Source organism: Struthio camelus, chromosome Z (genome assembly GCF_040807025.1).
Source record: "Struthio camelus isolate bStrCam1 chromosome Z, bStrCam1.hap1, whole genome shotgun sequence".
Lineage (NCBI taxonomy): Eukaryota > Metazoa > Chordata > Aves > Struthioniformes > Struthionidae > Struthio > Struthio camelus.
Genome location: NC_090982.1, coordinates 11,619,546 through 11,645,246, shown reverse-complemented (window position 1 = coordinate 11,645,246; position 25,701 = coordinate 11,619,546). Strand labels below are relative to the sequence as shown.

Below are 25,701 nucleotides of genomic sequence, written 5' to 3'. Positions count from 1 at the left end.
GTTTTCAGTCCGCTATATCTTGACTTTATTTTCCAATGCGGGATACTTGCAAGCCCTTCAAGGAAAGGAGAAGAGTGGGATAGTCTCTTTTATTTAATTGTGCTTAGAATAAACCTTAGCACTTGGAATAATGTTTTCAATGGACTGTACAAATCTTATCCCCACATACGGTGTTTTGAAAACCACGTTTAGGAAATTGTTAACCAGATTTTTTTAAAACTCTTACCCGCCACAGAACCTCTTTATTTACAAAACTTAAGCTGGAAGAACACTGATGAGAATTTCTGCTCATCAGCAAAAATACTCTAAATGTACCCATTTGCTCATCTCCATAATTTACTGATATACTGTACATTTCTACAAATAGAGATGACTTCCCAGTATTTATCAGTTTCTAAAACTGTTATGCAGGCTTTAAAAACCCTGCAGAAGTGGAGAAATTGGGATAACACTTCATGTTCCTTTAAGTTTACCTTTTAAATGACAGCTCTTCTGCGTGTTTAGCTGAAGTCAGGTATGTATTTGATCCTTTAGCATTCGTTACAGTTGCTGACACCAATTTTTAGCAGTAAGATTGGGACTGTTAATTATAATGCTTTTAATAGGAATGACTGAGTATGAGCGGAAGGACATGCTAACTAGCGATGGGAGAGGAAAGTGCAAAGAGCAGCATTTTCTTAACATTCTTCCAAATCTGTCATTTATTGAAAGAGCAGAGCAAAATGCAAGCATCAGGTCGTTAAACTGAGAAGCAATTTTGAACTCATAAAAATAAACTAGTAATAACGTCACTATTCATTTAAAATAAGCTGCAGGAATGAGATATTGTGAATATATTGTTGGAGCAGTAATGAGTGTCTGGAATTAAATTTTAAAGAAATGGGTAAGCTTTCTTGGGCAGTAAATAATTATAAAGCTTCTTTAAATGCCAGAAGAAATGCTGTTGCAGTAAACACAATTGAAGTAGAATTTTGGGCTTGGATTTCTCAATATGGCTTAAAATTTGAAATAAATCATCAAAGGAGTCTTAAAATGTAGTTCTGGCATAGGAAATTATTTCTTAAAGGAAACCTGATTGGTCAACCCATTCTCTTCTGTAATACAAAAATATATGGTAGCTGAAGTTCAACAGAAGTGTATTTGCAAGATATTTTAATCTTCTGTGAAAAGCTTTAGTCACTTGGCAGAGACTTGGATATGGGATGACTGTTCACTTAATTTATAACCTGTTCTTAAATTTAAGGGGCCAAATCTGCAAGAGCAAATTATTTCCAGTAGATGAAGTGTCCATTTCTCCTTACTGGATATATCTGTTTAGCGAGCATATTGTAAAACTGAATTGCTTAGTTTGGATGTACAAATAGCGAATAAATTCTAATGAAAGTCTGGCCAGGAATGTATTTCCTGCTGCCAAAATGAAGTGGTCTGATCAAAAGATAGCAGAAAACATGGGAAGTCTTCAGAGGAAGCTTGAGTGACTAGTGTCATTTTCCTCAGAGTAGAGGCAGTTTATGTGATTGTGTTCTCAGTCAGGTTCTAGTCATGCTTAACAAGCCTTACATCATACTAAGCCCGTCACTTAATTCACAGGAAATCCTGTTGGCCTTTGATTAGAGGATTTCCTGTGTAGGTGGCAAGTTAAATAAAGAAAATGCACTGAAGTTGTATAGAATATAGTGAAAAGTAAGCCTTTTATTTTGGGAAGCTGGAAGTGTGATCTGATTACCGTCAACTTATTCTTACCTCTTGGCTTCGTTTGAGTGATTAGAAAAGAATCAGGTCCCGCCTTCCAGTTTTTACTGTTGTGTGGTAAAGGATTATAAAAATGGCCTTTTAAGAAGAACTTAAGGAACAAGTAGGGAGGGGCTTACTTGCTCACGTTCTGAATTTCTTCAGCTTTTGGAGTAGATAGCTATGCTTCATGTGTTACACTTTCTTAAGATAGATGTTCCCCTCCACCGTCTTAATGGGCCTATATGAACTCCAGTGTGCCAGGTTACAGAAAAAAGGTTCAACGCGTGGGCTGGTCATAGCCCTTCAGAAAATTTTTGAAAGTAAGTTGCATGTCTGTAGACAACTACAGATCTCTTAATCTTAAAACCTATTGTAATGCCAAAGCTGTACAACTAAAAAGATTAATCTATTTCTGGAAATAGGCACGTGTGCCATTTTTTCCTGTTCGGTATATTGGTACATAGCGCCCGGGAGACTATGTGCGTTCTCTCAAATTTTTCATGGAAGTACTGCGGATGTACATGGGGAGAAGCGATGGCTTCAGTAGCTATTCACAGTGAATTTACTGCTGTTTACAGCAGTAGGCTATTCCCTGCTTTGTTCAGTGGGTTATTAATTTGACTGCTCCTAAAAATAAGCAGTTACAAACCCCCTTGGTGTGCTCTAAGTATTTCTTAATCTTTCATATGCTGTAGGTAACCTTATCCTTTCTTATTTCTGTCCTTGGTTTTATTATAGGAAAAGTGTTAATTCAGTAAGTGGTTGTACATTTTTCACATGCCTGTGTGAGAAGCTCCCTGCCATGACAAGTTTAAGCCAGAATTATTTCTAGCATGGAAGTTGGTAGTGATTATTTTCTGGCCTGTTTTAACGCTTGGGAATGGCATATGGTACCGCAGATTTCTGAACTGATAGAAATTGTTGGAGACTTTGGGTAGTCTTTGACAGCCAGTAACGCTGCTGTATAGGAGATAGCTGGGGTTTTAACTAGTGAGAGGCAAATGTATACTGTTTCTCCCTTAATTTTGTAGGCAGGCAGATGCAACTTAAATCTGGAGAAAGGGCTGCAAATTTCCCTATACCTTCAGTAGATTCTGGCAGCTATTTCTGTTCTACTGTCTTCCTTTACATGTAGCAGGGAAATGTGACTATGCCGTGATATATGCTGTCAGCATGTTTACAGATTATATCATATGTTCTCTTTGCAGCTGTAAGGACTTTGTTAGACAGGGGACTGAGGTGGTAGAAGGGATATTTAATTTGCTTTGAATTATTCCTCAAACTAGGTCTTCAGATAACAGGTGGTCATTTGGTCAGTATTCAGAATGTAAAATTGAGAAGCTGAGAGAAGTGAAAAGCCATGATACAGTAATTAAAACCTACCTAAAGTATCAAAACATCACTGTTTAGGTGAGGATGGCTGTTGTTGGATTAACTTTCCTGGTTCTAGGTCTTTGAAATGTCTTGGAAAGCCATAAAACATGCCAGCTTTCCTGAAACATCATCCCCCCCGTAGCACTGATTGTTGCTGTAATAGTGAAAGAATTCTTGTTTTCAAAAGGTATGAATCTATACTGTGAATCTCTACGTGCTGTGGTTAAGGGACTGCTCAGAGCTGGCATGCAACTTTGAAGGATTATTCCTTACATAGTAGTTCTTATTCTGAAGATTGTTTCTCTCTTGCTATATGTGAATGGGAAGAATTTGAGAACAAGAAGAGAGCAATTATAAACCTGTGTGGTACGACCCATGTTAGAAGTTAGTCTTAGCACCTTTACATCCTTCTGAACGTTAACTGTTTGACCCATTTTAAATTGGAATGGTCCATGGAGGTCCATGTCCATGGAGACAACTCATAATTCTTTTCCAGAAAAGAACGCTCCTGCTGTATCCTGCTCTTTAATTGCACACGTTCGTTAATGTATTGGGCCTAAAAGGGAAGCCTTAGTTTGCCAGAAGCTCCCTTTGTCCTGCACTCCCTGGCGGAGGTGAATCCACCCGATGAAGTTACCTGGCTCCAGCTATGTAGCACAAGGGCTGGGCTGTTCAGTGACGTGGAGCACCATTTCTGAAGCATTGCTGCTTTCTGATTACCTGCTGTGTTGTCGCAAACAGCAGAGTGCTCTGAAGTAATAATCCCTTAGAGAGTCCTTTTGTCCAGGAGACCTAAGCTGTTGAATTCACAGCAGTGCTTGTGGATGAAAATACCTTCAGTATGAAGTGCTTGGGGAAACTTCAAAATACAAGTGAAGGAATTCCAGTGGTAAAAGCCTTCTAGGTATTGCTTAAGAGCACATAGCCATGCTATGGAGTGTAACAAACTAACCAGGAATTTAAGCAAGCCAAGTAGCTGGCCAGCTGACAATGTGGCTACAGTTCTACAGATATTCTTGGCAAAATGCGATGATTTTCACAGAATCACAGAATCGTTGAGGTTGGAAGGGACCTCTGGAGATCATCTAGTCCAACCTCCCTGCTCAAGCAGGGTCACCTAGAGCATATTGCCCAGGATCACATCCAGACAGGTTTTGAATATCTCCAGGGAAGGAGACTCTTCTTAAAGGATAATCATGGGTTTCTTTTCTAGGGAATTTGACAGCAGAGCCACCTAAAATATCATCGTCTTCAAGCCACCCTGACCTCTTAGGTGGATGGGATTCTTGGGCAGATTCCTCAACAACTAGCAATGTGGCATCACCACAGCTGAAGAAGTCTCTGTTTGAAGGTATTATGAGTTAAATACTTTTATTAGAAGAGAATAAGAAACACTCCAGACTAGGTCAGTTTAAGCAACTGAAACTGCTGAATGTGACTTCAAGCCTTTCCGTTTGTTGGTTAAAGGACTCCATGCTTACAGCAGTAAGATGCTTGAAGTTGTCATTTTTTTGTTTTTTTTTCTCTCCAGAGTATGTTCAAGGGAGAAGAACCAAATAGTTTCAGTTGCCTACAGTAACAGTGATTCTAATCATAGTAAAAGACTGTATGTAGTAAAATGCTGGGGAGGTTGTACTTGGGGTGCTTGTGGAAATGGGACTTTCATTGGTTCTTCTAAATACCCAAATGTGCCAAATACCCTATATTTTCTTATTATACAGGTCAAGTGTTTACCACAGGGAGTCAGTCCAGTGTGTCTTCAGGTCCATCTTTCAGCCAAGCTAAATCTCAGAACTTTGACCCTTTTGCTGATCTAGCCAACCTCGGCTCTGGTCTTCCAGGTAAGGTCCTTTGAGACTAATACTTAGAACTGATACTTTCTGATTTGCTTCTTGTTCCAATAAGCGTAACTGATAGCTTATATAAAGGAAAAATTTTCATTTTAATTGGCAACAACTGAGCTTCAGGCAGCTGCTGAGAGCAGACATGTAACAAGAAAATTCTGAATCTTTACAGAGATGGTATGAAAATTACCATAGCTGTGGTTCAGAAACAGGATAAGCACTTAACGCATTAGAGTCGAGCTGAAAAGATAAGAGAAACTAGGGGTCTTGTATTCAGTAACTGTGTATGAGGTTTCTTATCCATCATTGATACTGTGCTGTAAAGGATATAAAATGGAGACCTGAATTAAGTTCTAAAAAAACAGTTCTGTTTTGCTTTGGACTCGGTACCTTTCTTTGATTTTTCTTTATAGCTCTGTTACTCAAGAACCAGTCATGGTTGGGCCTGACTAGTGCTCATCTTATCCTTCTGTACCAATTCCATCAGTATTATGAACATTTGCCGACTTGCGATAAGAGATTCTACAGAACCCAGAGTAATGTCTGCAGGATGTTATGTTCACCCATACTCAATTAGCATTGGGGCATTCTCAAACAGCAAAAAAGTAATGGCAGTAAGGAGCTGGCTTGCCTTTTGGGTCCACACTGCCATAGCAAATGGCTGGTTTGTGGCTGTTAAAATGAGACTGGGTGCCAAGAGTCCAAGTAACAATTTAGAACAGCCTGTAACTGCCAAGTTGCAGAAATGTGCTTTGTCCTTAGCTTGGAACTGAAAGAGGGTGTCATGCTGAAGCCAACCTCTTGCCCTTAATTTCTCCAGAGTAATGATTTGTTATGGTTATGGCTAGCTCTGTGGCTCTTGCATGCCAAAGTAGTAAGATAAGGAGGCAGTACTGTTGAAGAGTCAACTCTTTCTGTAAGATACATGTTAAAGGGTCAGGAAAGTTAGTTCGCCTCTCTTGCACATGCTGGCAATCCTATGATAGCTAGTATGCAAAAGACAGCAGGAAGAACTTCTCCCAAGTCTATTTTAAGAAGGAAAAGGATCCAGCAGCTGTTTATAACAGCTGGTGAGCTGGAAAATGAAATATTGTCAGCGGTAACTGGTGCTTTGGGAAGTTAACTTCGTAATTAACTTTGACAACTATACCATGTCAGACTTTTCCATACGAGTAATTTGCATGGCTGTCACTTGAGGCTTGCCACATTGAGTTTCTGGTTAAAAGGCTTGTTCTGTTGTCTTAATAGTTAATTCTGTGCATTGCTGGGATCAAATATCCTCTCAGTGAAATTATCTTAAATATAATGCAACATACAATGTGTGGTTTCTCCATGTTGCCTGTGCATCCTTACTTGCAAAAATTGAAGCACTGGAGGAATTCTGATAAGGCTGCTCTGTAGTAAGCAATTTCCAAAATATCTAAATTTAATATTTCAGGAAACTGTGGACATGTCAACCCTTTATAGGTGGTGTGAGGGGGAAAAAGAATCCAGTAATTTATCTTTGACATTGAGATGTAGGAATAAAACACGCCGAACCAATGGAAGAAACTGCATTGAATTTTGCAGGATTTGGATTGATTCATTAGTCTTGCAGTTAACTTTCAGTAGGAAAAATGACTGCATTATAAAGAGGCCAGACATGGCTGTGTTTGAACTTCTCAGTATTGAAATGGATTTTCAGAGAGGCATAAGAACTGGAATTTAATCTGTCTTCTGTTCTTAGGAATGTTTCACATACAAGTCATTGTTCTGAAAGTGTTTTCAGAGTGAAAGCTGAGCGCTATACTAGCAGTTCAGAAACAATAGCTAAAGCAGTAGTATTAGACTAGGAATGAGATACCAGTGGTGATCAGTGAGAGTAGGTCCTGTCACTCCTCTTGTTTTGGTTTCTAGTAATAATTTTGCATGAGAAGATAGGAATGTGCTATTGAAAGCTGCTGCTGAGACAGTGTAGTGTTGACTGGCTCTGTAGGGAGAGCTGGGTAGTCTTGAGGATGAAGTAATAAATGTAAGATGATTTGCAAGAGTAATAGATTGTTCTTCAGTGTACAAGATCATGTACTTAGACTAGTAGCAGGGATTTTTTCCTGAAAATTATACAAGTTAGAAATATCAGACTGAGTGGGTTTAGAGTAACTCTCCAACTAGATGCTTCTGTGAAAAAGGCAGTGCAGTCCTAGGTTTTGTCAGCTGAGGTATTTAGAAGGATGGTATTGTATATTGTGCAAAGCAATCTGCTGTGTAAGCTGTTATAAATATATGCAGAAGCTACAAAAATTTGGGCTATCGGGAGAGCCCAGGGCTGGGGAACCAATTTTGAAAGAAACTGCGTGTACGTTGCTGTGTCTGGCCTGACAAAGCTGGCTAGATGATTTTTCTTTCTCTAAGCTCTATGGTCAATATCAGAGGAAAAAGACAAATAGAAACAAGCACTGAGCAGGAATGTTTCTGCTGAGAGTTAAATTCTAATTATCAGCAGCTGAGTAGGAAAATAAGTGGAGCTAAAAACATTTCTCCACCTTTCTCCAGGAAATAATGAGGTGGGATCATAAGCCTGCCAGTCAGGACTGCCCCAAAATGCCTTACTTTTCTAAAGGGTCAGTTCTTCATTGATACTAAACTTCCTGACTGGCTTCAGTTCCGAAACCATATTTGACCACTAGTTTTGAATACATTTTGGCATTTTTAGAGAATTTTTCTGACATGAAGAGGTCTAAATCTGTTTTAGGCTATCATAAATGTGGTATAAAATGTTTCCCTTCTGAAAATTCTAGACACTTCTAAAATTCAGCCACCATGCTGCTCTTCTGTCCTGAGTTTATGCAAGGAAATGTATATTGCAAATTGTCAAGGAAACTGACTTTCTAGGAATCTTTCCAAAGGAAGTCAATCTACTAGTGGTTGGGTTTTGAATAATAAATCTCAGGCTAGTCCTCACAATTGAGAACTGACTAGTAAATTAAAAATGGTGAAGTTTTATTCTGCTCAGTTAGTTACCTTGAGTATATTGGAGTGGAGAAAAGGTCGTGGGTGTTCTTGCTAAAGAAGGGAACAGCAGCTGAGGCTGCTAAGCAGTTCTGTCTATACTGCTTTAACGAAGGGAAATTAAACCCTACAAAACAAGGCAATACTATGTTGATATATACAAGTTATATAGCACACCAGGGCAGTTACAGCAACAGGCTTCAGTGTTTTTCCTCTTGTGTGTAATATTACCTGATCGTGCTCCTACAGAATAATATTTTCATCTTAGTTGTGCAAGAAATTGCTGAAGAAAAGACTATTTTCAAATGATTGCTTTCAAAATGTGCTACACTTTTATGATCATATAATTGGTCTTTCAATGTCCTCTGATATGCCTTAGCTGACACTGAAATGTAATGAGTTGGCAGGAGGAACTGCTGTCGTGGCTGAATTGATTTTTCTGATGGGTGCATGTGCCTGGCGGATCAGAGAAGTGAAGGCTTCTGCTAAAACTGATAGCTGCAAACTTGGGTTACAGGAGTTTTCCAAGCTCTTACACCTCAAGTTACCTGTTAATCAAACCCTTAATATTTTATTGTTTTACATGCACTTTTCTATTATGCTTTCTCTTCAATATTAGCATGACTGTGAACTCCGTGGTTAGCTGTCAAGGCCAGAAACTGGCTTACTGCATTGAGTAGGTGACAGATATCAAGATGGACAACAACTGAATTAGTGTTTATTGTTAGGTCCCTCCACTGCCGGATTCCCAACTACTGGGTTTGGTCAGAAGTCTGCTCCATCTCAGAAATCAGGAAATCAGTGGCAGAAAACCACAAAACCACAAAGTACTTCATGGCAGTCCCAACCTAAACCTAGCACACCAGCTAAACCCAATTATACAGTAAACTTCAGTGTGATTGGAGGACGAGAAGAAAGAGGAGTCAGAACCCCAGGCTTTGGTAAGTTTTTGCTCTCTCTCTCTTTTTCTCTCTCTCTCCCCCTCTTTCTCTCTCTCTCCCTCCCTCTCTCTCCCCTTCCCCCCCCCCCCAAAAAAAAAACCCATCTAATATATACTCTACTTATTATATATTACTGTTGTGGCCTGTGTGAAATCAGGAAGATGTGCTTGCTCTCAGCTGAAGAAACTGTTGTACTTGCATCTCTTTATTTGTTTACGTTTGCTTGCATTTGATGCAACTATTTTCCTGGCAGAAAAATAGTAGCTAGTCTTAAAAACGATTGAGCTGAAACTTGTGGGAAATTCTTTTATTTTAAATGGGGACAGGAATGGGATGGGAATCATCCTTGGAGCCATTCCCTTAAAAATGTTCCAGCTGAATATGCAAATCTAGAGGTATAGGGATGGCCATGTCCTCTTCTACACTTGCCTTTTGGAAAATCTTTTTACCTATGTATTGATGTCAGGATAATGGCTCCTGCTTAGCTGGCACATCATTAAACAACCAGGACTTCTGAGAGTTTAAATGATTCTATTGCTACGCATCTGGAAGGAGGTGATAGGATGACAGGCAGCAGACAAAAGTTGCAACACAGGGAAGTCTAATTGGACAGTGACTGTGGTCACACGGTGGAACGGGGCTCCAGAGATGCTGTGGAATCCCTGCCTGTGAAAACAGTCAAACCATAGCTGGGCAAGACTCTGAGCAACCTGTTTAGTTGTTGCAGTCTTGAGCAGGGGTTGCAGCAGGTGATATGCAGAGGTCCCTTCCAAACTTGGTTATTCTATGATTCTCGGGGGGGGGGGGGGGGGGGAGAGAAATTGGTAGGGTACAGTTAAAATCTGTTTCCTGTAACAACTGTTCTTGCTGTTATTTTAATCCTTTATTATTATACATAAGTTTCAACGTACTTAAACGTGCAGTACGTTCTTGACTAGAAAATACAGTCACTTGAAAAACTGGAGTTGGAATTACTTTATAGTGAAAATTAAACTATTTCCAAAAGCACTAATAGGTAAATGTGTGCACTCCCTCCTTCAAATCTGCTCACAATTTTTGAAAAAAAAGAAATACAGGTGTTTAGTCATGTGTATGAGATTCTGTTCAGCTGGATTGAAAGCTTGTCATTGACCCCTTCTATGCCTGTCTCTTTGTTAGTGTTGCGGAGTTTATCCAGCCGCTCCAGGGTATTCATCACGGTAGTGACAAATGTCAGGTACCTGTATATAAGTACCATGTATTTCCTCAAAGTTATGAAAGCATTTTCTTGTAATGTTTTTCTCCTGTTATAGGTCAAAAGCCAAAGGTTTCAGAAAATGACTTTGAGGATCTCTTATCTAAGCAAGGGTTTTCAGCTAAATCTGATAAAAAGGGACCAAAGACCATTGCTGAAATGAGAAAACAAGAAATGTCAAAAGACATGGACCCCTTGAAACTGAAGGTTTGTTTAATAGTGGTTTTGATTCAAAGGTAAATCTGAGCTTATGCTGGTAACAGAGCAGGAGGATGCAATGAGTGACAAGAAACGGATAAAGCAGAATCGTTTTATTTGTAATCAAATGACCTTGCCACATGGTTGTACAATTAATTAACATAAACTGCAGTCAGTAGGTACTGAAGAAGCAGGGATATTACTACAAAAAGCGTGTAGCCCCGAAGGGTTCTGAAGTGGTAAAGCTTCCTTATAAATAGGAGGATAAAGCAGCAGAGAGGGAATGAGTTGTGCTGCAGGTACGCTATTAACAAGCTATAAAGTTTAGAAGGGATGGTAGTGTAATCTTGTATCTTGCAAGAAATGGTAACAAAAGTTGAGGATTAGTTTTTTAATTTGTTTAATGGAAAAAGGAGGAGTCCAGTGGGCAGAAAAATATGGGGAAAACAGGTCTTCATGGTGTGAAGAGCACCGTAACACAACTGAAACTCAAGGGAGCAATGTGGACGCTAAACCTTAGTTTCGAGTTTAAGTTCCTTAAGACTAGGCATTTATTAATAGAAGGGCATGGTCTAATTATAAATCTCTGTGTTGACTGTGAGGTAACTTACTGCTGAGAATTAAGTTAAAAGGGAGAGGGAGTTCCCATTTCTTTTGGCTACATTTGGAGAACTTAAGAACCATCGCTGTTGCCAGTCTATTTCTTAAGCTAGAATTGTTCGTCATCTTCAACGTTTCCAAACATCCCCATAGCAAAGACTGGATTTGGCTGGTAATGCAAAGCTATACCTTTTGAAGAACAGGGAAATGAGATGAGCTGTTTTCAGTGTGAGCATTTACTTGCATTTACTAGTAAATTAGTACTATTGCTATCCTAAGAAATTACTAAAAGATGCCATTTTGAAGATGGGCTATTAAATTTGTATTAAAATGTTTAGTCTATGGGATGTTACCTCATCAGCTGTTCAGATTTTTTGCCGTCTACTACTTTTTGGTAACACTAAACATTATATTTTCACAGTTGTGTTTGAAGTCCTAAAGGTGCTTTAGAAAAGTTAGTAAAAGGATTTTGGAGGGATACTTGAACTTGTTCTTACAAAGCCTCTTATATGAAGAGTGTGCAGTATGCAGAGCTTGCAGGACTGCCCTTCAGCATAAATCACTAGGTAGAAATTAACATTTTATTATGATACTCAGTGCTGACAGAGGGCAGAGAATTTCGTGTTATATAACGTGGTTTTAAATGAAGATGCTGTTTCACTCTGTTGCAGTGGTTTGAATATTGCTGTATAAAGTCTGAAATGGCTGATTATTCTAATTAACGTTCAAGGAGATAGCTGAAAGAACACTTCAGTTGTGCATCCCTACAGATTACTGAAGTAAACATTAACTGTTAACATATATGATTTGAAACTCTTGTGTACAAACTAGGTAAGATACTTAGGAAAGACAGCAAAGAAATTAATGTTACGCCCTCATAAGGAAGTAATGTAGTTGTAGCAGGTATTTTTAATTACTCCTTTTAATTCTCTTGTCATTAATGACACAGGGTTTTGTAATTGGTAACTATCTCGGTAATTAATTTATGTTGTGATGACTGAATTTCTGTTACCAAACTAATAACATGAGATACTCTCTAGTGGCAGATGCAAAACATGACTTTAGAGTGGCTAATGACCTTGGATGCCTAACTGAAGAGCATAGTAAGGCTCGGGTAAAGAGCACAGCAAGACAATTGAAACGGGTCTTAATCTTGTAACCTTGTATGGAATAATGAATGAGGGTTGTGTCTCTAGGTAGAAGGAAGATGCTTATACCTTTTTCATTGTTTTTTATGCATTCTTTTTTTTCCCCTAGATTCTTGAATGGATTGAAGGAAAGGAGAGAAATATCAGAGCATTAATATCCACTCTTCATACTGTGCTTTGGGAAGGGGAAAACAAGTGGAAACCAGTTAGCATGGCAGATCTGGTAACTCCTGAACAAGTAAAGAAGTACTATAGGAAAGCGGTACTTGTAGTTCATCCAGACAAGGTGAGTCTGTTCCTTTGGTCTTCTATTTCTATTAGAAAGAAGGAGTAGAAACTGCTTTTACCCTGTCATACTGGACACTGACAGATTGTGCAGCCTTATTTCTTGATCAGCTTAGATCAAGCCTAGACGCTTTGCACTTTGCTTCTGAATTTGGTGGCGTGTTGCATCCAGGTTATGCAGAATTTTTCCTGTCATACTGATACAGCACGGAGTTTAACAGATGAGTCTTAGCAAGTAAAAGATTCCATGAAGGTCATACTGAGCACTAACATCAGTTGTACTGGTTTCTGACTTCTTGTAGCTTTAATGCTGATTAGTGGAATGTGCTTTATTTCCACTAGCTGAGTCTTCAGGTCTTCTAAGGTTATTCAGTAGAATGTGAAGACCCAGAGGCTATCATAGCAAAACTTGTTGGGGAAAAAAACAATTAAAACTTCTTTGGAAATTACTCAGCAATATATTATTGATATGAAATTCTAGTTGGCTCTTTCAGTAGTACTGAAAGGAAATACTTTGTTCATCTGCTGCCATTAATTTCCCAGTGTATGAAGATAGTTACTTGTTCTGAGTCATTGTTCTAGGTTATTTCTTACATATAAAGATGTGTTGAATACACTTGGTTTGAATTTTCATGCATGCCTTAGCTGGTGTGTCAGTGGGCAGTTGAATAAATCTATCTTGTTGCATCGATAACAAACAAGACAATCTCTTTTTGTTCTTCTATTCTTTCTTGTCCCTGGCCATGTGTTATTTTTCCACCTTTATGCTAGTTTCTGAGTTCTTTCTGTGAGACTCCAGACTCACCGGTGTCGCATTCAGCAGTCATTCTTTTTTCTTAGTTTCTTTTCTGACGCTTAAAGCAGCTCACAAAAGGGTCCCTGAATTGCTACAGCTGGTAAAAGCCAAGCAGCAGAGGAAGGGAGGAAGGTCCAGGAGAGGAACTTAAGGTTCCCTCTTGTGTTAAAGAACCCATTAAAATGACCTATCACTTCCTGTGGGAATGGATGTTTACTAACCGCAGGAGCTGGTTTGGCTGCAGTTTGGCAGGGAATTGGTAGCACTCTCACTTCTCTATTGAGCGCAGGAAGTCTGATGTAGTTAACGTTGAAACTGAACATAATTCAAAACCAGCAACAGATGTTTCCCCAGGAAACATCATCCAAAAGGAGTGTTCTTGAGAACAGTGCTCAAGTTTTATTGCTGTGCACTAATGCAAGGACCGTCAGGAAGAAACTCCTGCAGTGACTAGATCTGTTTTTTAGGGCGATTAGCTGAAAACAAAGTTTTCCCAGCTGTTCTTTTTGTAGCAAATAGTTTTAGTACAGTTTGCTATTTAAGAATTACCCTGAAGGTTTTAAGTTATGTAAGGAAACTGAGGCTTCAGCTCTGTTTAAAGCTTGTGGAAAACTGGGCAACAGGGGACTGAGCTGTGTTTGCAGAATTATACTCAGTCATTTACAATAGTAAATGAATGGAGATGAAGTCTTTCCTAAGCCACACCATAATTCCTACTATTTTTACACTTTTCATGTTCTGTTTGTTTTCAGGCCACAGGACAGCCTTATGAGCAATATGCGAAAATGATCTTCATGGAATTGAATGATGCATGGTCAGAGTTTGAAAACCAGGGATCGAAGCCCCTTTTCTAAAACTTCACCTTATTGGAAAAAATTCCATAAAACATGGAGCTGAGCCGTGGAGCTGAGCACTGTCGTGACCTTACTGCGCCTACAATTTAGGAAATACTTTTCCATGATTTCAGAGCAGTTTGAAATCATGCACTTAAAATGTGATGTGTTTTGTAAGATGTAGTACAAAGGATTACATAGAGGCATTAAGAAAACAATTGCTCAGTACTTCAAGAAATCAGTCTGGGAGTAAAGATTTCCTTTCAATTTTAAATATGGTAAAACAGAATTTTAATGATGTTTCCTGGTATCTGGTATACTAGTATCAACTGTAAATCATTCCAAATCCATTGATCTGTGTTTAACCACTCCCTCCCTCAATTTATTTTCATTAGTTTTTTGTGATTTGATTTTGACATTTGGTGCCTGTCGCCTTATTCAAAGTGCTTTAGTTGTCACCAGTGCGTTTGCTTGGCTTATCTCAAATCTGAAGGTGTATATTTTCAGCTGTATTTTATGTAATCAATCTGATAATCATTCTGTAAATTAAAATGTTTTCTGACAATACCTGTGTTCCTTACAATGAATTGACTAGTTCTTTAGTCAAAAAAGATACCAACTGTGGGAAAGTCAGCTGGAGTTGTTCTTGTTGTTTTTTTTTTTTTTTTTTTAACATATCATGAACATGGAAACAAATTTTGGCTTTAAGATCTGCATGTTCCTGTTTTATTTATTATAAACTTTGGAAGGCAATACTGTGTGACCAGTGCTTATTTTTCTAGTTCTTTAAATTGTATCTTTTTCTTCTGTTTTCAATGGAATGTGCCTTCCATTGGACTGTACTATGATGATAAGTGTCATTCTGAAACTTGAAGTGTGAGCACAAAACATTTTATTCCAATTTGTCTGTTAGGAGTAAATGTTACTTTACTATTTGTCATCTGGAGAACGTTTGGAGTACTTTAACACTTTTATCCTGCATGTCTGAACTTGTGTATTTTGAGATATGCATGACATCAGTGTGTATGAAAACACAGGGTGCATTGATTGTGTCATATTTTTGCTCCTACACATTCCACGTGCTGGCTGGTGCAAAATGAGTAAAGACAACCTGAGAACAAAACTTGCCATTTTTTCTCATCCCTCTTAAAATGGCAATTTTTCAGTAGTGCTGGGGTAAGTGAATGCAAATGACCAATCGTATAATAACAAACTGCAAATCTCATGGAGAGTTTGGAAATGTTGAAAATCAGTATGGCTGTATTAAGGCTTTAGTAGTCTTTTGGAACAATGTAGTTTGGCCATCCAAGTGGATAAAGATATTTCAGTCATCTTGCCCTTGTATCTATTTTTCCTGCTTAACTGAGAGGGAAGCTATAACCTTGTCAGAGGTAACTCTTCAGCTGAACGACGTCTGAACAGGGAAAAATGAGATTGCTGATGTTAAATAAACAGTGTTGTGTTGCATGAGTTTTCCACTGCCAAACCAGCCTGAGAGCTGATGGGATAGAAATTTGTGAATACAGGGTGCAATTTATAGTTGCTCAGATCTAACAGTTATCTGTTAACCTCTGTCTGTAATAGGATATGTGTGTGTATGTGTATATGTTATATACGCATATACACATGCACATATTCAGCTCCTGTGATTTCTTTTAAAGATGGAGGCCAGGATCAGGTGGAAGGCTATGTGTTATTCCGAGCTGCAACTGTATTTCAGTTGCTACTCTGAAGCAGTATTAAATCTCAGGTTTCTCCTTCTTGAAAATAGATAACTTATCTCAATTAAAGGAACTATTTTTATTAGTACATTACATCATTTTTGTATGCAAGGTCTGCATCCATACTAAAGGCTTCTGCTGGTAGAATAGCTGTGTTGGAGACCTGTGGGGCTTTTTACAGATCCAGGGCAGATGATATAACGTAATAGGCTTAAACTGTAGATACACAGCCATGTAATAGGCTGTGCACTTTAAGAAAAAAAGAAAAGAAAAGAAAAAAGTGCATTCACGGACCTTAATTTGGAGAGACAGACTTTCATAATTGCTCTTTTCCTGAATGTGTGCATGATTAAAAAAATGGTGAAAAACATCTTCCTTGGCTTTGTATGCTTAGTGGGATTTCTGGGTGATGCCAACAGTTCTCTGGTTTTCTTTGGCCTCTCTTTGTTCGCAAAATTTGTTTGTGCGGCAGAGAAGAATTTAGATTTTAAAAGCGAGCAGGAAAAAAGAGGACAAGTTTTTATTTGGAATTGAAGACATCTTGAAATTGACTTCCCTTTTAAAAAGTATGGAGAATCATGAAGTTTGGCACTGGTTTCTTGCAAGAGCCATTTGACAATAAACAAAACTTAGTCAAGTTTTGAAATGAACCCTCCAGAGCCTTAAGCGGCTCTGGTCCTCAGTAAGGGAACTGCCTGACCCCTTCTATCCTGTTGCTTTCTATTTAGTTGAGTTTCGGTGCCAGGAATATGGGAGGCTCCGAGAATTGAGAATACTCAAGTCTTGGCGGTGCTTCTGTTTGGTTTTTAACTGGTATTTAACGGAGTTGCCTACAAGAATGTACAAAGGAGGCTAGGTTTCAGTAAAGCCATTTAAACAAACTTTCAAAATGTAAATAATGAGCAAGAACACAGTAAATAGAAGTTGTTTTCCTTAGAATACCAAGCAGCATCAGGATCAGAGGAAGTATTTCATTGTTTAAGGCTTATACACTACATTTTTTGGTTTACTATAATCTGGAAGAGGCAAGTTGAGGAGAACTTTATGTAAACTTATATCGAGTCTTAAACAATGTTGCTGTTAAAGCAGAGTTGTTTGGAAGAAAAAAAGTCCAGCAAGATCTATTTGAATTCATCTTGAAATAGCCATCAGTAAGGGTAAGAGTTGGAAGTGAGGACTCCTCCCTTTAGCACCCTCAAGGCTTCATGGCTGTGTGCTTTATAGGGTAGGACTATACCCAGACCATTATATATGTATGTCACTATAGCTACATTTTTAATGTCCCTGAACAGAAAGGATTTCAAAATAGGCTACAGGAAAACTGATAAATACTTTGAATTCTTTCTGGGTGTAAAATGCAGATTTTCCATCACGTTTGTTATGCAATGGACAGTCAGATTTTTAAAAGATGAAATAGTGCACTGAAAGCTAGACTTTATCGATTTCTGCTGATTGCAAAGCTTGAGGTTAAGGTAAATGGAGGTGGTGTCACCAGTTTGAAGCTGTCTGATAGACTTCACAGATGGCACTCAAAGCTCTGTGGTGAAGCTTCTCCTTGTCTCTGGCATCACATTATTATTCCTTCTGGCCCGTATTTGAGATTTCTTTTTGTCTGTTAATAGGAAAGGAGTATAACCTTAAGAGATCTTCTTTGCGGCCTCACAGGATCCAGTTCTTAAAATTGGGTAGCTTGACTTTGCTATTGCAAAAGCTAAGTCAAAACAATGCAATGTAGATTAAGAGAAGAGTAGAGAGGAACATCTGGATTCTAACCTGCATCTAAAAAAGGTATTCCCTCATTCTCCCTTTGCTGACTTACTCCTGTCTCTGTTTAAAAACTGGTCCAGACCGGTAGGCAAAAATCTCTTCTACGTTGCCTGCTTTTCCGGCCCTTTTAGACGTGCTACTGACTGGTTATAGACAAGTGGCAATACAAGGAAATTGGCTTTTTGAAGAAGTTGCTACGGAGGAGTGCCTATAAAATGGGAGGGCAGAATTCCAGTAATTACTGCTGAAGTTGCTTATGTTACTGAGTTGTAAGATCGGAGAGTCAGACAACTTAGCTGTTAAAACAGGGGTCTGTGAAGAAGAAACGGTGCTAAGAGTGCATGTGGCTAGGACCTGACAGATGATGAGGAGAGCAGTGTTTTCTGGCCATGTGAGAAAACAAGTGGTTTCTTTAGCTTTAGGCATGTCTGTGTGGTGTTTCCTACTGCTGCCAGGGGTTTCCTTGGACTTAATAACAGGGAAGAGAAAGAAAAGTGAGTAGTTAAGTATTTATATCCATATGAAATCAAGGGGGGTTAATATTGCTAGTGGGTACTGATACAGAGGCATGAAATAGGGGGAAAGTCCCTCTGCTTTGTCACTTAGATGAAGTTTAATTAGTTTGCTAATCAGTGGTAGCTTCTTCCAGCACACTGAAAAGTCTACAACAGTTCTGATTAAGAACATTTCCATGCAACAGTGGCAAAGTCTTTAGTACTGCCACTATGAGTAATTAGTGCTCATGAAATAAGTGCTTTGCTTACATCAATTTTCTTGTCGATTCTAGAAAGTTCCTCTAAAGTTGTCCTGCCAGGCATAAAGAGTTCCTTGCTGAGTGTAATTCCCTGCATGCAGCTTTGAGACAATATTTTGCCCCAGCAGAACCTGAGTTTGAGCGTAACTGAGGCCTCAGCTGCCCTTTGGGATTGCTGGGCTACGCAAACCATTCCACCTCCCAAGGGCCTGACTGCAGCTTCTCATTGTGGTAGTGTATGTTTGCATAGTCATTGGTCCTAGCAGTCTTTGCTGCTCACAGGAAGTATTTCAGGGGGTGCATAAAAGTGGTGGCTTTGCTCCTTGGCTCTGTCCTGAAATCTGACAATTGCAGTGTAATCGATGCTTTGTAAATAAGTTCAAAGCAGTCCTGTACAGTTGCCTGTGCTTTATTGGTCAGTTGACGTGTTCCTGTCAAGAATTTGCAGGTGATTGACCTGTGAAAGCTGTAGAAGGAATGTCTCATTTCCCACCACTTGAATCTGTCCCTAGTGCAGAGTGGTTTTTGCTACAGGTGGTTGTGTATTAAGCAAAGGGATGACTCAGGTGAGCTGTTAATCTAATCTTGATGAATCTCACAATGTTTGCTTGCTCTCTGGGTGAGCTTATTGTAGACTGCAGCTTAGGCTGCATCAAACTTTAAACATGTGCTCCAAAAGTAAAAACTCAGTCATTTTAGGAAGGATGCATTTTTTGTTAGTGAAGCTTTTATTACTAACAGGATTACAAGGCATCGTGAGAACTCCTGAAACCCTCTTTAGTGGAATGTACTGTATATTTGCTATTTAGACTTCTAGAAGCAATTGTCATCTCCGTGATGAGGACTTAGCTTGCTCTGAGACCCTTACTGTAATTACCTGTAGTTGTGATTGTACTTTCTATACCTGTGATTTTTCTCGTTTGGGGTGGGTGGAAGGACAGAATAGATATTCAAGTCCTATTTTTGCCGTCTTTCATCAGGAAATGCAATGTTCTGAGTAATTTTGCTACTAGTGAAATGAAAATCTATACTTGTATGTATATAAAGGTAATACAGTCAAATTAAACTTTGTTTAAAAAAAAATAGATTTAATGTTTGGCACAGTGTCCTTGAACAGAAGATTTTGCTTTCAAATGTATTATGACTTCACCAGTGATCAATTAAAACAAACCAAATGATTTTGCTCGTTTCTTTCTTTAGCAAGGGAAAAATGACCTACAGGTACCCAAAGCATTTCCAGTGCCTTTTTCAGAACAATATTTGAGCGTTTAGAGAAATGGTTCTCACTGAGGAAAACTGAACCTCACAGATTACTTGTCCCTCTTTGAAACCTAGTGTCTCCCTTGACGAGGGTTGTGCTCCCCAGGATGCTGCAGGGACTCCTGTCTGGTTTTCCACCTGATTTTTTTTTTCCCCCTTCCCCTTCAGCTATTTGTGCTGGGCTGTGAGGGGCTCTGGTTGAAGAGCCAGGCCCAGTACTTGCTGGTGTAATGTCATTCTTTCCCCCTCGGGAAGCTTGCAGAGGAGCTTAGCAATAAGGGATGGGGAGGGAGAGCAGGGACAAGACTGAGGCAGGAACAGCCCGGGAGAAAGTGGAGTGGAGCCGCTTGGGGGGATGGTGGTGGAAGGGGACAAAGTGATGAACAATTGCAGATCTCTGGGATTTGAGGGAATATTGGAGAAGGAAGTAATGCTGAGAAGATACTAACAACTGGACTCCAGGTGCTATGAGGCCCCTGACTTTAGCCCATACTCACCAACAGAAATGGAAGAAGTGAGAGTTTGAGTTGGGAACAAGTCACCTGAGGACATTCAGAAGGTGGTGGTAGTGGCAGGGGGAATAAAAGCATGGCAGCATAGGTTTGCCAGACAGATTCAGAGTGGCGGGGGAGGATTACCACAACTGATGCCCAAGGAGAAAGATAGCAAACAGAGGTGGGTATGGGAAAATGCCTGGGCATGATCTAAGGAGGATGGTTGGGAACGAGCAATGCAAACTGGAGGAGACTGCAGAAGGTGTTGGGATGAGAAGGAAAGAAGAGAAGATGATGGAGAATCCTGGGGCACGAGGTGGGAAGGAGGAGCACTGGCAAGCTGAGAAGTAAGCAAGACAAAGTTGGCTTAGGGAAGGACATGAGGCATGGGGGAAACTGAGTAGTGTGTGTGTGAAAAGTGTTGGGCTTTTGGAAAAAAGTGTAGGGCTGCCTAGCAGGGTCTCAAATACAGCTCTTAGAGGTCCTGCTTCCCTCTCCATGGAGAGGAAGGTCAAGGGAAATGCAGAGACCACACAGACTGTAGAGAGGACCTGGAGAAAAGTAATCCGAGGATGAGCATCACTCCTTCATGCTGACAGAAGACAGAGTTAAGGTTAACCAGTGCAGAGACCCCAGGGACTGAAGGACTGGAAGTTTTTGCAAGGTCCAGAGAAGCAATGTGTCTGCTACCTCGACATCCTCTTTCTTCAGTGTGTTTCACCAGACAGCAGTGGGTTGAACCCCAGTGCAGACATTGCACAAGACTGCATTCACATCTGAATAAGAAGTGGAATCTGGGGACAGTGCTGCATTCTGCCCTACCTCCGGAAGCAAGCTGAGGGGTGGGTTTGTCTCAGTTTGGCTCTGTGCCTGTTCTGCTGATTTGCTGGCAAGCTTAGACATGAACTTATTGTTGGCCCTGGGGAAGGTCATGGGCCTGAAAACTGTTGTAAAGGGCAGCAGTTCTTTATGGACCACCTGCTTTTGCCCTCAGCAGCTCAACCTCTGCTGTCACTCTAATGTATGTGACCCCTCTGAATTGCTGGAAAACGGGAGTTTGAACTCCTGTGAACTGAAGGGCTCAGCCTGCCTGGACCTCAGCCTGCCGGAGTTTTCTGCAGGCAAGGCATGTTGCAGAGCCTGAGAGCCTATGTCCTGCATACCAAGGGTCACCAGCATGAGGCCTCTCACCTCGTGAGCATCACCTTTGGAGCAGCTTACAACACTTCCAAATCTGCACCACTGGCAATGTTGTTCGTACTTTGCTTACTCCTACTAATAGTCTGAGGTGATGATAACTTAATGCTAGAAGGCTTAGCTTAACATTATCTCACAGAACGGCCCTTCTCCCTGTATCCCATACCGAACAGGCTGCTACTTTTGTCATTTCTTTGTTTACAATATCCCAGCAAGTTTTCAAGTGGTTTGAAAGTACTGATACCTGCTTCCAGTCCCTTACTGGTACAAGGAAAAATGATAAAGTTAGTGTGCTACCTCTTTCATGACGTATGCAGGGCCTCTGTTCTCTCTGACATGTGTTTGGAAAGAATTTGGAGCACTATCCACACCTGATGGAAATCCTGCTCTGTAGGCAGGTGTCAGTGTGAGATAAATAGTTGCTCCGGCTAGGTAAGATCGGTTATGAAGAAATAAAGTGGCCTTAAATTCAGTGTAAAATCAAATGGAGCACATGAAAGGGCAAGAGTACATGGAGGATAAAAAAAAGGCAGCAGAAACACTGCTGTCCTACAGTGGTGTGTGATGCAGCCTGTGGCAATCTCATCTAAAACCTTCTGGGCCTGCACCGTCGACCGCTTCTGGTTTAGACTTGGGAGAGCTGAAGAGGATGCAACGTGTCCTGCCTTAGCTCTTTGTCTACTGTGAAAATGTGAGGAATAAAGGATCCTTTCCACTTCTAGCAGATTTTTACCCTCCACGTAGCAGCGCTCAGCAAAAAGCTCTTAAGAAGTTAAAAAAAGGAGAATGTAAGTATGTGAACTTTCACTGGAAGGATAACTTGCTTTCAGAACAAACTGACTAGTACTGTGAGGGATTTTTCATATCCTGTAACCTCTAAGACAGTGCTGGCTGTCTTGCTGGGTGGCCTCCACTCCTAAGCAAAGTTTTGAGCGTGGAGAAAGTTTGACTGTAAGGTTTTCTGGTCTGTAATGCTCATGGCAGGCTAGAGAATTAATCAGTTACCTTCGTGCAGAGTATTTGCAGCTAACACTTAATATGGTCTCATGTGACGGTCACCAGTCCGTGAGCTCCACTGTCTGCTTCCTCAGAAATGCTCTTGGTGAGTAGGAAGGCAGCAAAAGTGCTCTTCAGTTGTAGTGCCTTGATGATCCCATGTCCTGAGGGTGCCTCCCTGTCACAGTCTGCAATGTATTCGGCAGCCAGTTTCTGGGGTGCCAGACAAAACTTGAAGTGACAGATCATTCAGCTTGCTCATAAAGCTAATTTTAATACAAGCCCCTTAAAAGATTTAAGATTACAGCTGTTAAACTGCTTTTTATTTCTCCTGTATGAAATGAACTGAAATACTTAGGTGTGAATTTTGAGTACTCGTCTAATCTTTGCTGGCTTTGGAAAGAGGAATTTTTGTTTGTGGAATAACCTGAATAGCAAGTAGCACGGAAATATGTTGAAAACCAAAGACCATCAGAATAACTGGCTGTACTTGATGCCTGTCAATGTAGAAATGTCATGTATTGTGAAGTGCTCCATTTTTCCTGGCTTAATATTTGGGTTAGGTGCTTGCCTCACACCCGCTCTTGACAGATTCTCGCTCCTCGCCTAATCCTTGTTAGTTGGGTCCTGTCAATTTCATTATGAATTCAAAAATATTAGGTGATGTTGACAGCCTCCCTAGTAGCTGTTAATGGAGCACTTGACCCCCAGCTTTTCCTGTCATTGCTGTTCCCTTTCCAACACTTCAGCTTGCAATTGGCTTTAGCCAAAAAGCAGTGGATTTAGCAGACTTCACGCAGAGACTGATCATCAGTAAAGCAGAACCAAAAAACAAAAATGGGCAACAACCTGCAGCTGGGAGCTGCTGTAATTGGTTTCATGGCTTCTCCTTCCCCACTGTTTGCCTGTCCTGTCCAGATCCTCCCTGTGGTCCACCCTAGAGGTGAATAAGGTGCCAGGTTTATTACAGGGATGTGTCAGCTGTGAGAACTGGACTCCCACAAGCGTTTTGATGGACTAGATTAGGATGGGTTTTCTAAGCAGTGAACGTTCTGCATAATTTCATTCTGGTGAAATAAATTTTTATATATCATATTATGAAAGTCTCATAGCTATACTTGCCCCTCCTACCGTCAAGCCAGGGATATATGCAGACTACTGGGAAAAGTCCCACAGTTTGGCTTTATCAGCAGCATTTTTTCACAGCTATCTTCCTTATGATGAAAGCCACGGCAGGTGCTTCCCCCAGGAAGAGGGGCATGGACTGTCCTCGGTCCTCTGTATTTCCCCTCTTCCCATGCAAGAGGGAATGTGCCACATCCCAGGAGGGTCATCAGGAGCCGTGCATCCGTGGTGCCTTGTGTTGCATTGAGCAGCGAAAGTTTGCTGTCTCCAAATAGATGCTCTTGGGGACCACCTGGGACCGTAGATGGGTTGTGGCCTGGGAAAGGGGACTTGGGGAGGGTGAAGGGAAGGCAGACACTTGGGCGCACTGCTTGCTTGGTGCGTTGGGAGATACACTGGGAAAGCTGCCGGCATCTCCCCTCAGCCTACCTGGTGCTCAGAGCTGGTGCTCTGGTGCTCAGAGCCGGTGGTAGCTGGGTTGCTCCCTCAGCCAAGATGCACCCGCCTGCAAGAGGAATTAATTATCAGGAGTAATCATATTTCTTGGTTTCGATTGCCATCTGCTGGCAGAAGGGCATGCACATTGCTGCTTTCAGATCCCGCGCAGTGTGCGCTGGTGGTTAACCGAACCTCCGTGTCGTGCCACGCCGCACCCGGGAGGCAAGCGCGGCAGGAAGCAGGCTGCTGCCGGATGTCCAGGGTGACAGACCTGGCCATGCTGGCGGCAAAGCGTGCTGCTGCCTGTGGGGCAGCAGCAGCAACGCTGGCACGCCTGGTGCCCATCTCTTTCTTGGCACCTGCCAATTTTGCTGTTGCAATGGGACCATCCCACCGTGTCCCTCTGCACAGCTGGTGTCTCCCCCCGCGCTCGCTCTGTTGCCGTCCAGGAACGGCTCACCGCCGCTCGCCTTCACCGACGGCTTGAAACAGGAGTCGCTGGGGGCAGTGACCGGTCCCATGCCCCTGCCCTCCACCCCCCGCGGGCACCACGAAATGCACCTCGTCAGCACGTTAAATACTTGCACTCGGTGCTGGGTGAAGCTCTGCCCTGGGGAAGGTTTCTTGCCTGAAGAGCAAGGAGCTGGCAGCTTGGAGGGAGATTCACTCCGCATTCACCCGTGCGCAAAAAGTATAAAATTCAGCCTAAGTGACAGCAATTCACAAAGAGTTGATACCAATAAAAAGCCTTAAAAGCCACGCTGGAGATTTACCCATTGGGATTGTTAGAAACAGCATCGTTAAAATGATCAAGCATGTTGTGTACAGTAAATAAAATTAGATGAGCTTTAACTTCTAATTCTGTTGCTGTCAAGTGTAACGTAGCTGCTTGAGCTGATAGATGATGAATGCAGTTCTTTAATTTCAGCACTATGCAAATTGCATTGCAAGATTACTTCTGATAGTGTGCCACATTAGCATAGGCTGGAAGATCTGCTGCTGTGATCCATAATGGCATTTAATACTTATTCTCTCCCACATGCAACAAAAACAGACCAAAATGCAAATGTATTTCCCTAAAGGCCCTTTTCTAGCACAAGCATTTATTAGTTGTGCAGAAACAAACATGACAAAAGAGCAGGAGAGAGGCAAAGCCAAATCTTATCCGGAACATGAAACACATCTCCAAGTCTGCAGAAAACTGTCCCTTAACTGGACAAAGGCTGCATCAATTTTAACGATCCCCATAGGGACCACAGGAAAAGGCACGTGTCCACCTGCTGCCCCTGGCCGCGTCCTTGCCTCAGTCTCCCCCCTGCGCCTCGTCAAAGGCAGTTACTCCAATTTAACACGAGCAAAACCGAGTATTTTTCCATGCTCTTCTCTCAGAAGCGGCCTTAGGCTCTTGGGTGAGTTTTTCCCTGAAGGCCGGGCAGGAGAGCTTGGGAGAGGTGCACGCGGCCGAGAAGAAAGCAGAGTGCGGCGCCACCTCCGCGGGGACACCGGGGGCACCTGCTAGCGGGGATACCCCGATGGCCCCGGCTCCGCTCCCCCGCGCCCGAGCTGCTGCCTCCGTCGTGCCGGAAGGAAGAAAGGAGCGCGAGGTTAGGGGTTTGCCCTAAAGAGGGTGACGCTGGTCTTCCCGTGCTGGAGGCTTCATCAGCGCCTCGCCCGTTTTTCGCTTGGCTCCCCGATAAGAAGTCCCGCGCTCGCTGCTGGTGAGTTTCAGGCCACGCCGTGCCCTTCTTCACACCGTTTAGTCACGGGCTGCCAAAGACCGGACGATCCACAAAGCTCCAGGAAGAGTAATGAGTCTTAACGGCGTTTCAGCGGTCTCGTCGAGATTTAACAATCACTTACTTGTCTGAGTGCAACGCTACTCGCGCTCCTTCCAAACCACCCTCTTTCAAATAAGGATCCTTCAACGTACAGTGAGACCGATGGCCACAAGCATCTGCCCCTTCTCCCGGCGCT

The 25,701-nt window shown here is 41.4% G+C and overlaps 1 protein-coding gene across 2 annotated transcripts in view; it reads left to right on the top strand.

The window, feature by feature from the left end:
• The window catches only part of GAK (cyclin G associated kinase), a 78,544-nt gene extending 63,816 nt beyond the window's left edge, over positions 1 to 14,728 (top strand). For both annotated transcript variants that reach the window (XM_068926784.1, XM_068926783.1), the window contains exons 23-28: positions 4,322 to 4,459; positions 4,830 to 4,949; positions 8,669 to 8,881; positions 10,174 to 10,322; positions 12,171 to 12,347; positions 13,895 to 14,728. In XM_068926784.1, the coding sequence (XP_068782885.1) occupies positions 4,322 to 4,459; positions 4,830 to 4,949; positions 8,669 to 8,881; positions 10,174 to 10,322; positions 12,171 to 12,347; positions 13,895 to 13,996 (899 nt within the window). In that variant the 3' untranslated portion in view covers positions 13,997 to 14,728. The remainder of the gene's footprint in view (positions 1 to 4,321; positions 4,460 to 4,829; positions 4,950 to 8,668; positions 8,882 to 10,173; positions 10,323 to 12,170; positions 12,348 to 13,894) is intronic.
• The last annotated feature ends 10,973 nt before the right edge of the window (positions 14,729 to 25,701 follow it).